At 41.2% G+C, this 14,277-nt stretch overlaps 1 protein-coding gene across 6 annotated transcripts in view; it reads left to right on the forward strand.

Annotated features, from left to right (window-relative positions):
* Nucleotides 1-14,277, forward strand: part of LOC114311190 (RNA helicase family protein) — an 81,546-nt gene that overhangs the window by 13,659 nt on the left and 53,610 nt on the right. For all 6 annotated transcript variants that reach the window (XM_082914464.1, XM_082914468.1, XM_082914469.1 and 3 more), the window contains 3 exons: nucleotides 4,002-4,081; nucleotides 8,767-8,889; nucleotides 9,064-9,150. In XM_082914464.1, the coding sequence (XP_082770590.1) occupies nucleotides 4,002-4,081; nucleotides 8,767-8,889; nucleotides 9,064-9,150 (290 nt within the window). The remainder of the gene's footprint in view (nucleotides 1-4,001; nucleotides 4,082-8,766; nucleotides 8,890-9,063; nucleotides 9,151-14,277) is intronic.

The raw sequence follows: 14,277 nt of genomic DNA on the forward strand, positions 1-14,277 counted from the left end.
TTGTTCACCTGTTGGAAGGTAGGTCATACAGATTATGCCAGCATTGATTTTCTCCTTGATGAAATGTTTATCCACTTCTATATGTTTTGTGCGATCATGTAGAACTGGATTATGAGCTATAGATATAGCTGCTTTGTTGTCACAATAGACCTTCATAGGTGTCGGGTGAGAAAGCTTTAATTCTTCAAGAATTCTTTTAATCCACATTACTTCACAGATTCCATGGGCAACAGCTCTGAACTCTGCTTCTGCACTACTTCTAGCTACCACATTCTGTTTTTTACTCCGCCATGTAACTAGGTTCCCACCTACAAAGGAGCAGTATCCGGATGTTGATCTCCTGTCTGTAACACTTCCTGCCCAGTCTGCATCTGTGTATACTTCAACTTGAAGATGTCCATGTTTCTTGAACAGTAAGCCTCTCCCTGGAGTTCCTTTCAAATATCTTAAGATCTTATAAACGGCCTCAAAGTGCTCTGCCCCTGGTGAGTGCATGAACTGACTTACCATGCTGACTGCAAAGGCAATATCAGGCCGCGTATGAGACAAGTAAATCAATTTCCCTACAAGTCGCTGATATTGTTCCCTCTCTTTGACTTCTTCAGCGTTAGCAGCTTGTAACTTCAAGTTAGGCTCGATCGGAGTCTCCACCATCTTACAACCAAGCATACCTGTTTCTCCAAGGAGATCAAGAACATATTTTCTCTGATTAACGAATATACCTTCCTTGGATCTTGCAAATTCCATTCCGAGGAAATACTTGAGGGCTCCCAGATCCTTAATGTGAAATTCTTTTGCGAGTTTCTCTTTGAGGGCTGCTAACTCTGCTTCATCATTACCAGTTAAAATGATGTCATCAACATAAACAATCAAAATTGCAATTTTACTGTTTTTTGAATGTTTATAAAATATTGTGTGATCTGCTTGACTCTGCGAGAAGCCACAACTGATAACTGCCTTCCCAAAGCGTTCAAACCACGCTCTTGGTGATTGTTTGAGTCCGTATAATGACTTGTTCAATCTGCATACTTTGTCGCTTCCAAGTCTCTGCTCAAATCCCGGCGGTAGGCTCATGAACACCTCCTCTTCAAGATCACCATTGAGAAATGCATTTTTAATGTCAAGTTGATGTAGAGGCCAATCTGAATTTACTGCAAGAGATAACAGTACTCTGATGGAATTTATTTTAGCAACAGGAGCAAACGTCTCCTGATAGTCGATCCCATAAGTTTGAGTGAAGCCTTTAGCCACCAATCTCGCCTTGTATCTCTCAACGCTTCCATCTGCGTTACATTTTATCGTAAACACCCATTTACACCCAACTGTTTTCTTGTCTTTGGGTAGATCAACTATCTCCCAAGTACCACTTCTCCTTAAAGCATTCATCTCCTCCATGACTGCTAATTTCCAATTCGGATCATCCAATGCTTCCTGTATATTCCTTGGAACAAACAAGTGTGAAATCCTAGATGTGAAAGCTCTATGTTTTTTAGACAGTCTTTGATAGGAGAGGTAATTTGCAATAGGATGTTTAATGCAATTTCGGACACCTTTCCTAATTGCTATAGGAACATCAAGGTCGGAAATAGAAGGAATAGGATTACCTAAAATTTCGATGCCAGAACTCGGGTGGACATTCGGGTCATTAGGATGGACATTTGGGTCATTATTCCTCAGATGAAATCGCTTCCTAGTATAAACCTGAAGCTCAGGATTTAGATCATTTTGTAGTACTTCTCCCCCTAAACAAGAATCTTCTTGACTAGGCACCATAGAACTTGGTTCTCCTAAGTGATCATTATCAGACAGATGTGGTTTTTGTGTAGGATAAATGACATTGGGGAGCGGGATAGAAATATCCCAAAAACGGTCTTCTACTCCCCTTGTCTCCCCCTGAAGAGAAGTGTTGGGGAAATAGGATTTTGTTTCCACAAATGACACATCCATACTCACATGAAATTTCTTGGTTTGAGGATCGAAACACTTATACCCCTTTTTGTTTGAGGAATAACCCAAAAAAACACATTTTATAGCACGGGGGTCAAGTTTTGAACGAAATTGACTGGGAACATGAACATAGGCAGTACATCCAAAAACTTTGGCGGGTAAATCAGAAAACAACCTCGTGTCAGGAAAAAAAGTTTTGAGACAATCAAAAGGTGTTTTGTATGTTAACACCTTTGTAGGCATCCTGTTTATCAAATAAGAGGCTGTTAAAATTGCTTCACCCCATAAATATTTAGGAACATGCATGTAAAACATTATAGCACGTGCTACTTCAAGTAGATGTTTATTTTTTCGTTCTGCAATGCCATTTTGTTGAGGGGTATCCCGACATGTAGATTGATGAAAAATCCCCTTTTTTTCCAAAAACTCACCTAACTGCTCATTGAAATATTCTGTTCCATTATCAGAATGTAAAATACCAATTTTGGTTTGAAATTGGTTTTCAATCATATTGTAAAAATTTGTGAATAAATTTTTCACGTCAGATTTTTTATTCATCAAATAAATCCAACATAAGCGGGTATGGTCATCAATAAATGTAACAAACCATCTTTTACCAGAAAGAGTAGTGATTTTAGAAGGGCCCCAAACATCACTATGAATCAAATAAAAAGGTTTGGAAGCCTGGTAAGGTTTTGGCAAATAAGTAGAGCGATGAAATTTTGCAAAAATGCAACTTTCACAATGAAAAGAAGAACAATCAATCCCTTTAAATAATTCTGGAAATAAATGTTTCAGATAAAGAAAACTAGGATGTCCTAGCCTATAGTGCCATAGCATTATTTTTTCTCGAACAGAGATTGAACTAGTACTATTAAAGCTCTGAGCTTTTTTATTACTAACAGGTATTTCATCAAAGTAGTAAAGACCTTCAAGCATCCTAGCACGCCCAATCATCATCCCCGAGTTCTGGTCCTGAAATTCACAATGGGATTCAAAAAATGTAACACGACAATTAGAATCCTTAGATAGTTTACTGACAGACAAAAGGTTACAGGCTAAGTTGGGGACGTGAAGAACAGCATTGAGATTAATTTTCTCAGTTAGTTTAATAAATCCTTTTCCTGCAATAGGTGAAAAACTACCATCGGCTATTCTGATTTTGTCATGACCAGAACAAGGGAAATAGGTACTAAATAAATGAGAAAAACTAGTCATGTGATCGGAGGCACCGGAATCTATGATCCACGGAGAGAAGTTTAGGCAAGAGAAGGCTTTAGGATTTCTACCTGTTTGTGCCAACAAAACACTAGGAGTACCGGATGAGGAGTTGGATTTTATCAGCTTTAAGAGTTGATCAATCTGCTCTTTGTTGAAGGGACCTGAATCGGCTTCATTAGCGGTAGGAAAGCCACGATTCTTCTCTCCTTGTTTGCTGCTTTTCCAGTTGACAGGTTTGCCATGGATCTTCCAACACGTTTCGCGTGTATGGCGAGGCTTGTTGCAAAAATCACACCAGACCCGTGGCTCGGCAGGGGTTGAAGTGGTTTCGGACGTAACTTCCGACATGACTATGACGGTTTTAGGGCTGCTGTGTTTTTTTGTTGCTCTGATACCAACTTAAAAAATATGAGGAAGAAGAACTCCGAAAATATGAGGAAGAAGGAATATATTTATGTTATATTCAAAACTTCTTATCTTACAAGACCAAATGACACTCCTTATATAGGAGATATTACAAACATCATCATAACCCATTATATGCCACTTACATATTATATATTACCACTATCTACCACTATCATATTATATCCATGCCACTATCTACCACCAACACCACTATCATATTCTATACATGCCACTATTTACCACCAACACCACTATCATATTATATACATTAACATAATTTCCAGCAATTAGTCAGGGCTTCGGTGCCTAAATTGATGAGGCCTTTAAGATATTAATTAGGGGTTTGCAAAATGGCTTTCATGCTCAAAAAAGATGTGATCCTCCTCAAAGTCTTCCGAATCGTGATTCATTTTTTTAATATACAGGTCTCAACTATAAAAAAGAAGCAGAGAGTTCTTGTCTGAGACAGGAGCTAGAGAATAAAAAGAAAATGCAAAGATACAAGGTTAGTATCTTCCTCTTTTACTTCTCCTTTGGAAAGTGATCTGGTGGAGAGACTTCAGTAAGTTTCTAGTTGTACCTAACATGCCCTTTCACATTATACCGTTTTTCCTATCCCACTTGACTTCATGTCCTAGCAACTCCTGCACTCATGTACTATTGATCTGTCACAATGATACAGTATATTGCAGCTATCTACAGCACTAGCAATGCATTTTTTTAATTAGTAGGTGCCATTGGAAGTCAATTATGCTGTGAGGGTATATTGGCACACAAGTATGCTGACTATGGCATGTATGAACTGGAAGCTTTGGATATGTTTGTTCTCATTCTGTATTTTAGAAAGAAACACAAGTCTGGATCCTAAATGTTTTTCCTGTTGTTCCTTTTTATTAAGTATACTGTATAAATTACTTGGTTTAGGGTGTAGTACTGTAACAAAAGTTTGTAACTCTACCATTACATGGAATTTATAACATATGGTTAAGTGACATCAAGAAATTTAATATTTAATTCTCAAATCCCTTATTTTTTTTGGGATAAATTAAGCTGATGGAGATGAAGAATACTTGTAGTCTTGGGACTGTTTCTCTTCTTTCCAAATTACTTAAATTCATGAAAAAAATACATGGAGTACTTCAACAATGGCTTATGACCCATTACAATCACCTTATGAAAAAGGGGTCAACCATCAATTAAGAAGCATGTACATTCTAAGGTGTCTGAGGTGTCATGTATTGTTGGACACCATGTCAGACATGGACATGCTGCGATACGCATCGGACACTTTTCAATACCTGTTCTTGTCGGACACACATCCAAGCATGTCATACTAATTTAAAATTGTTAAAATTGATGTATAAAAAGAAATAGAGAATTGTATTATTGATTGATATATTGTTATGGTTACAATGATTCCTATATATAGGAGAGGGTGAGTGTGTAGTAGGTGAGGAGTAGGTGAGGAGTAGGTGGAGAGTAGGTGAAGTGGGTGGAGTAGGTGTAGTGGTAGGTTTTGGTACATTTTAACAGCCCCCCGCAAACTCAAGGGGGATAGGAACTAACCAACTTGAGTTTGGAGAGACTCACAAAACAAGAAAATAGACGAATACATAAAATAAAAAAGGATAGGAGACACTGTATGGTCGTGTCAGACCGTTGTAGAAGACTGTATGGTTATGGTAGACCGATGTAGAAGACAGTTTATGGGGTCATGTCGGACCGTTGTAGAAACTAACCGGAATCAATGTCGGGACAGTTTACAGAGTCTTGTCGGACCCTTAAAAAGTCGCACCCTCAAAAGGTATGCCCAATCTATCAAAAGGCGTGCCATCAAAAGGCGTGCCCAATCCATAAAAAGGCGTGTCATCAAAAGACGGGCCATCAAAAGGCGCGCCCATGTTGTCGTCGAGCGCCGAGCGGCGCATGATGCGCGTGTCTGCCTCTTCGTCAGGGTCTTTATAAACTGAGGCGGAGGCTGTGCTTGAGACAGAAGCGAAGACAAAAAAACTTTGTGAAAAAACTTCTGAAAAAACTCTTCATTTTCTGAGAGAGATATTCGTTTTCTGAGAGATTGTCTCTAAGAGCTGCAAATCTTGAAACACTCGGTAACACTCGGTTGCCCAGAAAATGGCCTCTTCGTCCCGTGGTCTGCTCACTCTCTTTCCAGACCTCAACGAGTCAACAAGAGAGACAACTGGTGTGGGGGCCCGTGAACCTCAACCAAACACCTCTGGTTTTGCTCCGTTGAACTTTCCGATGCGGTCGGTGGAGCAAAAAATGGCAGTGCAAACGGATATTGAAGCCAATCAGTATACATTGAAGTCATGTGTGGAAACCATGACTGCGGTCACAAACTTGTCGCACCGGCTGCAGAGTAGGACAAATGAGGTGCAGCAGTTAAACGCCCAACTGGCTCTGCTCCAGCGCATGTATAAGGATGCGCGAGCAGAGATAAGTGTGCTAAAGGCGGAAAACAAGGAGCTGAAGCGGAAGGCCACCGTTATGTTCCGATTTGGAGGTCCGCCATATGCTGCAGTGGAGGAGCAGGGAGTAGTGATCGTGCCCAGTGGAGTGGGAAATACGGAGGCAACGCCGTCAAGGACCGCCCAGGACGGAGGCAAGAAGAAAAGACCGGCGGAATAGGCGAAGAAGTGAGGTCGGTGGGTGGCCGTCTGCAGAAAAGAAAACAAATCTGTGGGTGTTGTGTTTTGGTTTTTTTGTTTGTTTGTTTTTTTTTTTGTTTGTTTTGTTTTTTTTTGTTTTTTTTTTTTTGTGTGTAAAATTGTAATCGGGGTTGATCCCTGAAATGAATAAAATATGGTTTGGTGTGCAAAACTATATATATTTTTGTTTTGTTTATTGTGAAAAAAGGAACACAAAAAAGATAAGATAAATAAATAAAAATTCTAGTTTGTGGTGAGGGAGTCGGTGAGGGAGGTGCAAAAGGTGATTAAAAGAAATAAATAAAGAAAGAGTGTGATGATGGATATGGGTATAGATGTAATAAAGGAATGAAAAGAAAGAAATAAATAAAGAAAGAAAAGAAGAAAAGAAAATGGATTTGTGCAAAAGTAGACAGAGTCGGTGCAATATATTAGAATAAACATAGATATATATATAGATATATATTAAAATAAAAGAAAGTTGAGTGGGTTGATTAAAAAAAGGATTGTGTGTTTGAAAGTGGAAAGATGAGAGATAGAGAGTGGGGTACATGATGAAGAGAGAGGGATGTCGTGCATGTGTGTGTATCTGGGTTGTGTGTTGAGTGGGTGCCCATGTGCATAGGTCTTCCGAGAGGGAGAGATTAAATGCATGTCATGTGAATGGATTTTTTTTTTTTTTGATTACGAAAAATAAAATAAAATAAAGAAAAGGAAAGTGGGGTGGTAAAAAAATAAGGTGAGAGAGAGAAATTATTATTATAAATTGCTTTTGCTAGTGGTAGGGCCCACCAGCATTATTCACTTCAGAATGGTGATATGTTAGGGGAATGGTCAATGTGATTTGGAGTGGGGCTAGCCGTGGACTCAGCATCACTGTAAGAAGAAGGTGCACAGGCTGCTTGGAGGGGAGATGCAGCCCGAGACACTCATCGGAATACTGTTGGCGAGCGAGAGAGGCTTGAGGGACATTAGGGACAAGCATAAGCTCCTTTGTCACCTCGTCGAAGGGATCGAAAACGACTCCGGTTAAGGGACTATTGTGCGAACCCTTGGCAGCGCAAACCACGAACCCATTTTGACTCTTCGATTGCGAAACACCGAGAACAGAGGCCGCATAGTTCAACGAAGAAGACGAAGCAGGGGACATAAAGGGGCTCGGATTGTCGCCATGAGTGTTCAAGAGAGAGAAAGCAGAAGCAGCGGTAAGAAGCATGGTTTGCAGCGAGAAAGAGAGAGAACAGGGGTAAACAGAGAGATGTGTGGAAAGGGATGGTTTGGGTGTTCAGAATGGTGATTGGGGTGGCCTGATCTTGCTATTTACATACCAGGTTCAACTTTTCAGTAACTCAACTTTTTTTTTTTTTTTTTTTTTTAGAGAGAGAGTGTGTTGCAAAGACGAAAACAGGGGGTTATGTGTAGAGGTCCGGCGGACGGCCAAGGCGAGGCTGCCGCCCGCCGGTGAAGCAGAATGAATAGGTTCTTAACCTTGCTCTGATACCATGTTAAAATTGATGTATAAAAAGAAATAGAGAATTGTATTATTGATTGATATATTGTTATGGTTACGATGATTCCTATATATAGGAGAGGGTGAGTGTGTAGTAGGTGAGGAGTAGGTGAGGAGTAGGTGGAGAGTAGGTGAAGTGGGTGGAGTAGGTGTAGTGGTAGGTTTTGGTACATTTTAACAAAAATTTTTCTAGACTTAGACACACTTTAAACACGTGGGAAACACATGTTTGTCGCTTCGAACCACATGAAAAACATAACTAATTTGAATATTATTTTTTAAAAATCCAATGATAAAAGAAAAATAATGTAAATCTATACCTATCAGCCTTTTTAAACTTTAAAATTAGTCTTTAGACTCTAGAAATTAGTATTATATTGCAGTTTGTTATTATCTTTGAATTAAACATTTATATACATGGCATATAATAATTGCTTATCTCTATATATGATATATAATAAATATATAAAACTATATATTTTGAGTGTGTCCTCCACATGTCGCGTTCAGCATTTTTTTGCATTTCTGTGTCAACATGTCCATATCGTGTTTGTGTCATGCGTCCGTGCTTCTCATCTATAAAGAGTATTCAAAATTGTTACAAGATTTGGGACTACAACCATATGGATATGGGATGCATATATGTTTAAATTACTAGTGATTATTTAGAAGTCTTTATTTGTTCATTTTGGTCACTGCTTGGTGATTTGTGCTTCGTCCCTATTTTTTTTTTTGTTATATTATCTGTCCATTTTTCGAAGAAAGAGTTGTAGTAATTTTGCCCTTTGTTTGTTCTTCCCCCCCCCATCAAGTTCTTGCAATCAGCTTTTAACCAAGATTAGGGTCATTTAGCAACATTAAGTGGAGCAAGTTATCTTAAATTTCACTGTATTATGTATGTATATGTTAATTCTTTCTTTGCCAGGTAGTAAATTTGTCCGTGCCCTGTTTGGTCATTTCCGTTACGCTTTAACTTGTATAATGTATTAATGTATATATGGTTCATGTTTGTAGCACATGTTAGATTCTAGAGCTGCACTGCCAATTGCTGAGCTGAAGGGTGATATATTGCGATTGCTGAAAGAGAATAATGTTCTTGTTGTTTGTGGGGAAACAGGTTCTGGAAAGACAACTCAGGTCCAAATTTGATTTATTTTTCCAGTTAATATACTCATAGTTGGTTTATCTTTTTAACATGCATTCTTGCACCCCAACATAAGCTTTCCCTAGCTTGCTAGTGCAACCTTCTCTGATATTCTCCTTTTCTCTGAACGGCAGTATATGTTTTATTCTGACTAGCAGTTTATGTAGGTCCCCCAATATATATTGGATGACATGATCGAAGCAGGACGTGGTGGACACTGTAACATAATATGCACACAACCAAGGAGAATAGCGGTCAGTATAAAATTTCAATATGGTTGTTTCAATTCTGCCTTTTGTCCTCATAATACTGATACATGGTGTAGAGCTTTTGCTTCAATGCAAGGAACTTATTTAACTATTATTATAGATGTGTAATATTATGCATTAGGCCAATAACGGTAGCTAGGTTTCACTCAGCAAGCCATTTGCAAATGCTTAGCCAGCAATGTGATTAGCCCATTAACAGTTTCTTCCTGGAAGACTGGAACCCAATGTTCTTATGCCACCAATTTGCGAAATTCTACTTGATTTTTTAAGAAAGTTGCATGTGAGAACCATAACTTTAAGTTTGGTCCGGTCACATGCACTTAATCAGCTTGAACATAATCCGAAGGTTTAACAAGAAAATAAATGGATCTTTACTACAAAACCATTGTTGTCAAATCGCGAATTGAATCGTGAATCGTTTTGCTAAAATAGTGGTTCGCGAATCATATCGAAACGTGAATCGTAAGATTCATTTTATTTAATATGATATATAATTCTATATATTTATATACATATAAAAATACACAATGTTTAAAATAAAGTAAATTATCAATGTAACTAAATTACATATAAAATCACGTATATCAATATAACTAATTAATATCTTCTGTGGAGGCCGAATTTGGGTAATGAGGAAGAAAGGCCGAGTAGTCCGGTTGGGACATTGGGCCGAAGACAATTCGGCCCTATTCGGAGGCCCATGAAGCCGAGTATACAAATCGGCCATATAAAGACCCGAACGAGGGCTAACACACTCAGCTGGAAGGCCGACTAGATAATTATATGCAAGATCAAGAGTGGGCCCGACCCTGGGCTCAAGCGTAATATAAAAAGGGAGGAATGTCAGCCAAGGAGAGGTATGTAAAAAAAAAAAAGAACAATAACTTGTGAAAGAAGAAAGATTTGAGAAAAGACTGACTGGTCCGTTGGAGTGCTAATTCCAGCACCCTCGACCAGAGTGTTCATTCCTTTTTCAGGTAGTAACCAGAGGATCAAGAGCCTCTACCTGGATAAAAGAGTATTTCCAAACCACTTTACCATAATTGGCGCCGTCTATGGGAATACTCAAGCACATTAATGGCAAGCGTAACAGATGATCCTTCACTCGTTGCTGGCAATGTTACACCACGAGATGATATTACTCCAAGAAATATGCTTGGACCGGAGAATATCACCTCGCGAAGGGCCTCGAACTTTGACCCAATAGCTCAAACCCCACCCTCAACCTCTATGCAGGAGACTATGGAGACGATCATGGATCAAGCAAAACGAAACGAACAACATCTGGAAGATATGGCGGCCGATAACAAGCGTTTATGTAAGGAATTGGCCTTGGAGGTAGCCAAATCCCAACAGGCCGCACATCATGACCGGGGTTGATCGCCAGAGAAGAAGGATGATCAACGTCGTTGACATCGGAAACATGATAGTGGCAGTGATTTTGATTTGCCATCTCAGGAACCTAGAAAGAACGGGCGAGTTGATGTATCCAACTCATCCGAGGGCAGTCCATATGTACAACACAGGTGAGAGAAAGGAAATGACGGTTCGGATGAAGAGGATAGGCACGACCCTTTCGTACGACGCATTGCAAGGGATATGCTACCTAAAAGGTTCAAGGCATCGACATTCACCCTGTACAACGGAAAATCAGACCCCACGGATCACATTCATCATTACAAACAAGCGATGACGTTGCATGTTGATGATGAAGCCCTCATGTGTCGAATGTTTCCAAGTAGCCTGGGATCGTTGACCGTCAGATGGTGTTACAAACTAGAGCTGGCGTCAATAAAAAGCTTTCATCACCTCCAAAAATCCTTCAGGGCAAGATTCATTACCAACAAGGTTTAGCCAAAGCAAGCCGACTCTCTCTGGGGGATGCAAATTAAACCAGAAGAGACCCTCTGTGAGTATTCGGCACGTTATTGGGAGTGTTTCAACTTAGTGGGTGATGCTTGCAATGATTCCATGGCCATTATCGCCTTTAAGCTGAGGTTACACCCTGATGGTCCTCTCCGCAGTTCATTAACCAGACGGCCTCCCAAAACAATCTGGGCACTAATGAAGAAAGTTGAGGAGTACTGTAAAGTGGAAGACGATGCCCTGCGCGTCAAGGCCGGACAGAAAGTTGTCAAATCGGCTCCATTTGGTCTGGTTCTGCCAATAAGCGTTGTGCCACCAAGGAGCCTTAAACCTCGGACTCGGGCTAAATGAGACAACCAGTGTGATTCACGCCGATCAAGTAGGCAATGTTTGCCTTGTTCGAACGAACAGTATTAAGTGGATAATAGGCGCACCAGACGTTCGGACAAGAAGTATACGGAATTGGCGGAGCCGATCAGTAAGATCTTACCCAAAGTCCAGCATCTTCCATTCTTTAAGTGGCCGTCCAAGATGATGGGGCCCCCTGATACTAGGAGAAGGGATAAGTGTTGCGAGTATCACAAGGATCATGGCCACGACACTGACAGTTGTTATGCACTAAAGGACTACTTGGAGGAGTTAGTGCAAGACGGCTGGCTGGCGCAACATGTCTGAAAGACTAATCCACCGAATACGGTAGCTCTACGGCCGAATTCACCTCCACTTGGTGTAATTCACATGATATATAGCCTACCGTCGTCAGCCCAAGTACATACAATTCAGTTGCAACCTATCCTGTCCAAGCCAATCACACCAGCCAAATGGCCTCCTGAAACTAGCAAGATTAGCTTCGACGACACCGACCTAGATGGAGTAACTCTCTCCCATGCTGATCCCCTCGTCGTCGAGCTATACGTGAACAGATTCACAGTCGAACGTGTTCTCATCGATCAGGGAAGCAACTCAAAAACAATGTATTACAAGACGTTCATTAAACTCGACTTCACTAATTCGGATTTGTTATCGGCCGATTACCCATTGTTCAGCTTCAATGCCAACCTCGAGTATCCCTTGGGCAAGATCACACTACTAGTACGGGCGGGTACCAAATCAGTCGACGTTAAATTTCTGGTCGTCAAACTCCTGTCACCATACAATCTTATTATGGGAAGGACCTGGTTGCACGCTATGTAGGTTTTGCCAAGCACGTGCCATCAACTACTCCGCTTTCTAACTGAATATGGCATTGAGCAAATTCGGGGCTCTCAGAAATCAGCACAGGCATGCTATCTTATTACTGTCGCAAAAAGGCTAAAGGAACTGGAAGTGAACTCGATTGAAGTACCGGATCGAGAGAGCCTCGAGGACATTGGGAAAATCCCCAGCGAGAAGGCAACTGAAGACCTTTATCGGATCGAAATCAATGGGAACCTTGACAAATTCTTCATGATCGGCACTTCCCTGAACAAAGTTGACAGATGCGAGCTGGTTTCCTTCTTACTCGGCAACCTCGATGTGTTTGCATGGACACCATACGAAATGCTAGGGGTGGATCCAGTCGTGGCCCAACATCGTTTAAACGTCGATCCAAAAGTCAAACCAATCATTCAGAAAAGTTGGAGGTCAGCCTCGGAGCATGCATCGGCCGTTGTTGATGAAGTTGACAGGTTGCTTAATGCGGGGACAATTCGTGAAGTAACTTATCCCACGTGGTTATCCAATACCGTGATTGTAAAGAAGAAAAATGGATCTTGGCGTGTCTGTGTGGATTTCGCGAATTTGAATAGGGCTTGTCCTAAGAATTGTTTTCCTCTTCCTAGAATCGACCAACTTGTGGACACAACGGCACATCATCAACGCAGGAGCTTCTTGGATGCCTATAGGGGTTTTCACCAAATTGCCATGCATTCAAAAGATCAGGAAAAGACCGCATTCCTCACTCTAAGGGGAACCTATTGCTATAAGGTCATGCCCTTCGGGCTGAAGAATGCGGAGGTAACTTACTAGAGGCTGGTTACCACTATGTTTAAGGAGCAACTCGGCCACACCATGGAAGTATATATTGATGACGTGGTGAAATCCAAGGAAAAACGCACCCATCTATCCGATTTAGCAGAGACCTACAGCATTCTCCGAAAGTACAAGATGAAACTGAACACCTCGAAATGTGCATTTGGCATCGGATCCGGCAAGTTTCTCAGCTATATTGTCAACCATCGCGGAATAGAGGCCAACTCGAGGTAGATCACAGCAATTCTAGAACTCGGCTCCCCTCAGTCGGTTAAAGAAGTTCAGAAGTTGATGGGAATGGCCGCCACCCTCAATAGGTTTATCAGTCGTTCCTCAGATCGTTGCCGACAATTTTTTCACACACTTCGGTAGGGCAAGGCATTTGCATGGACCCTCGAGTGCGAGGCCACGCTGGATGGCTTGAAAACTTATTTCCGTTCAGTGCCACTCTTGGCAACCCCAGGCGATCCACTCATCTTGTATCTGACGATATCTGACCGGGTGGTTAGCGTCATGTTACTAAAGGAAGAACTCAGGGAGCAGCGACCAATTTACTATGTAAGCAAGGTAATGTCAACGCCAAAACATGATACCTACCACTGGAAAAGGTCATCTTTACTCTCGCGGTGGCAGCAAGAAAGTTAATGCACTACTTTCAAGCTCATACCATAGGAGTATTAACGGACTATCCTCTCCGATCAGCGCTCCGTAGTGCGGAAGCATCAGGGCGAGTCTCTAAATGGGTGTTGGAACTCAGCCAGTATGATATCGAGTTTTTACCCAGAATGGCCATTAAGGGGCAGGTGCTTGCTGACTTTGTAGCTGAGTTCACGGGATGCCATGTCGACTTCAAGTTTGATCAAGTCCACCTTCAACCTAAACCTGACTGGCGAATATATGTTGGAGACATATGGCAAATGTATTGTGACGGATCATCCAACCAACGTGGCAGCGGGACAGGCGTAGTAATCCTGACCCCTGAAGGGGCAATAAGCGAGCAGACAGTCAAACTGGGCTTCGATGCATCAAATAACGAGGCCGAATGCGAAGCATTGCTAACCGGCCTTCGTAACGCACTTCATCTTGGTGCACGGGGGTTACATGTTTTCTGTGACTCGAAGTTAATCATTAACCAGTTGAAAGGGGAATATGCGGCTAAAATGACCGCATGGCAGCCTACATGAAAACGGCGAATTCCTTGCTCACAAAATTCGACCACCACGAATTGAATCAGAT

The sequence above is a fragment of the Camellia sinensis genome, chromosome 2, assembly GCF_055761805.1.
Source record: "Camellia sinensis isolate YWXY chromosome 2, ASM5576180v1, whole genome shotgun sequence".
NCBI lineage: Eukaryota > Viridiplantae > Streptophyta > Magnoliopsida > Ericales > Theaceae > Camellia > Camellia sinensis.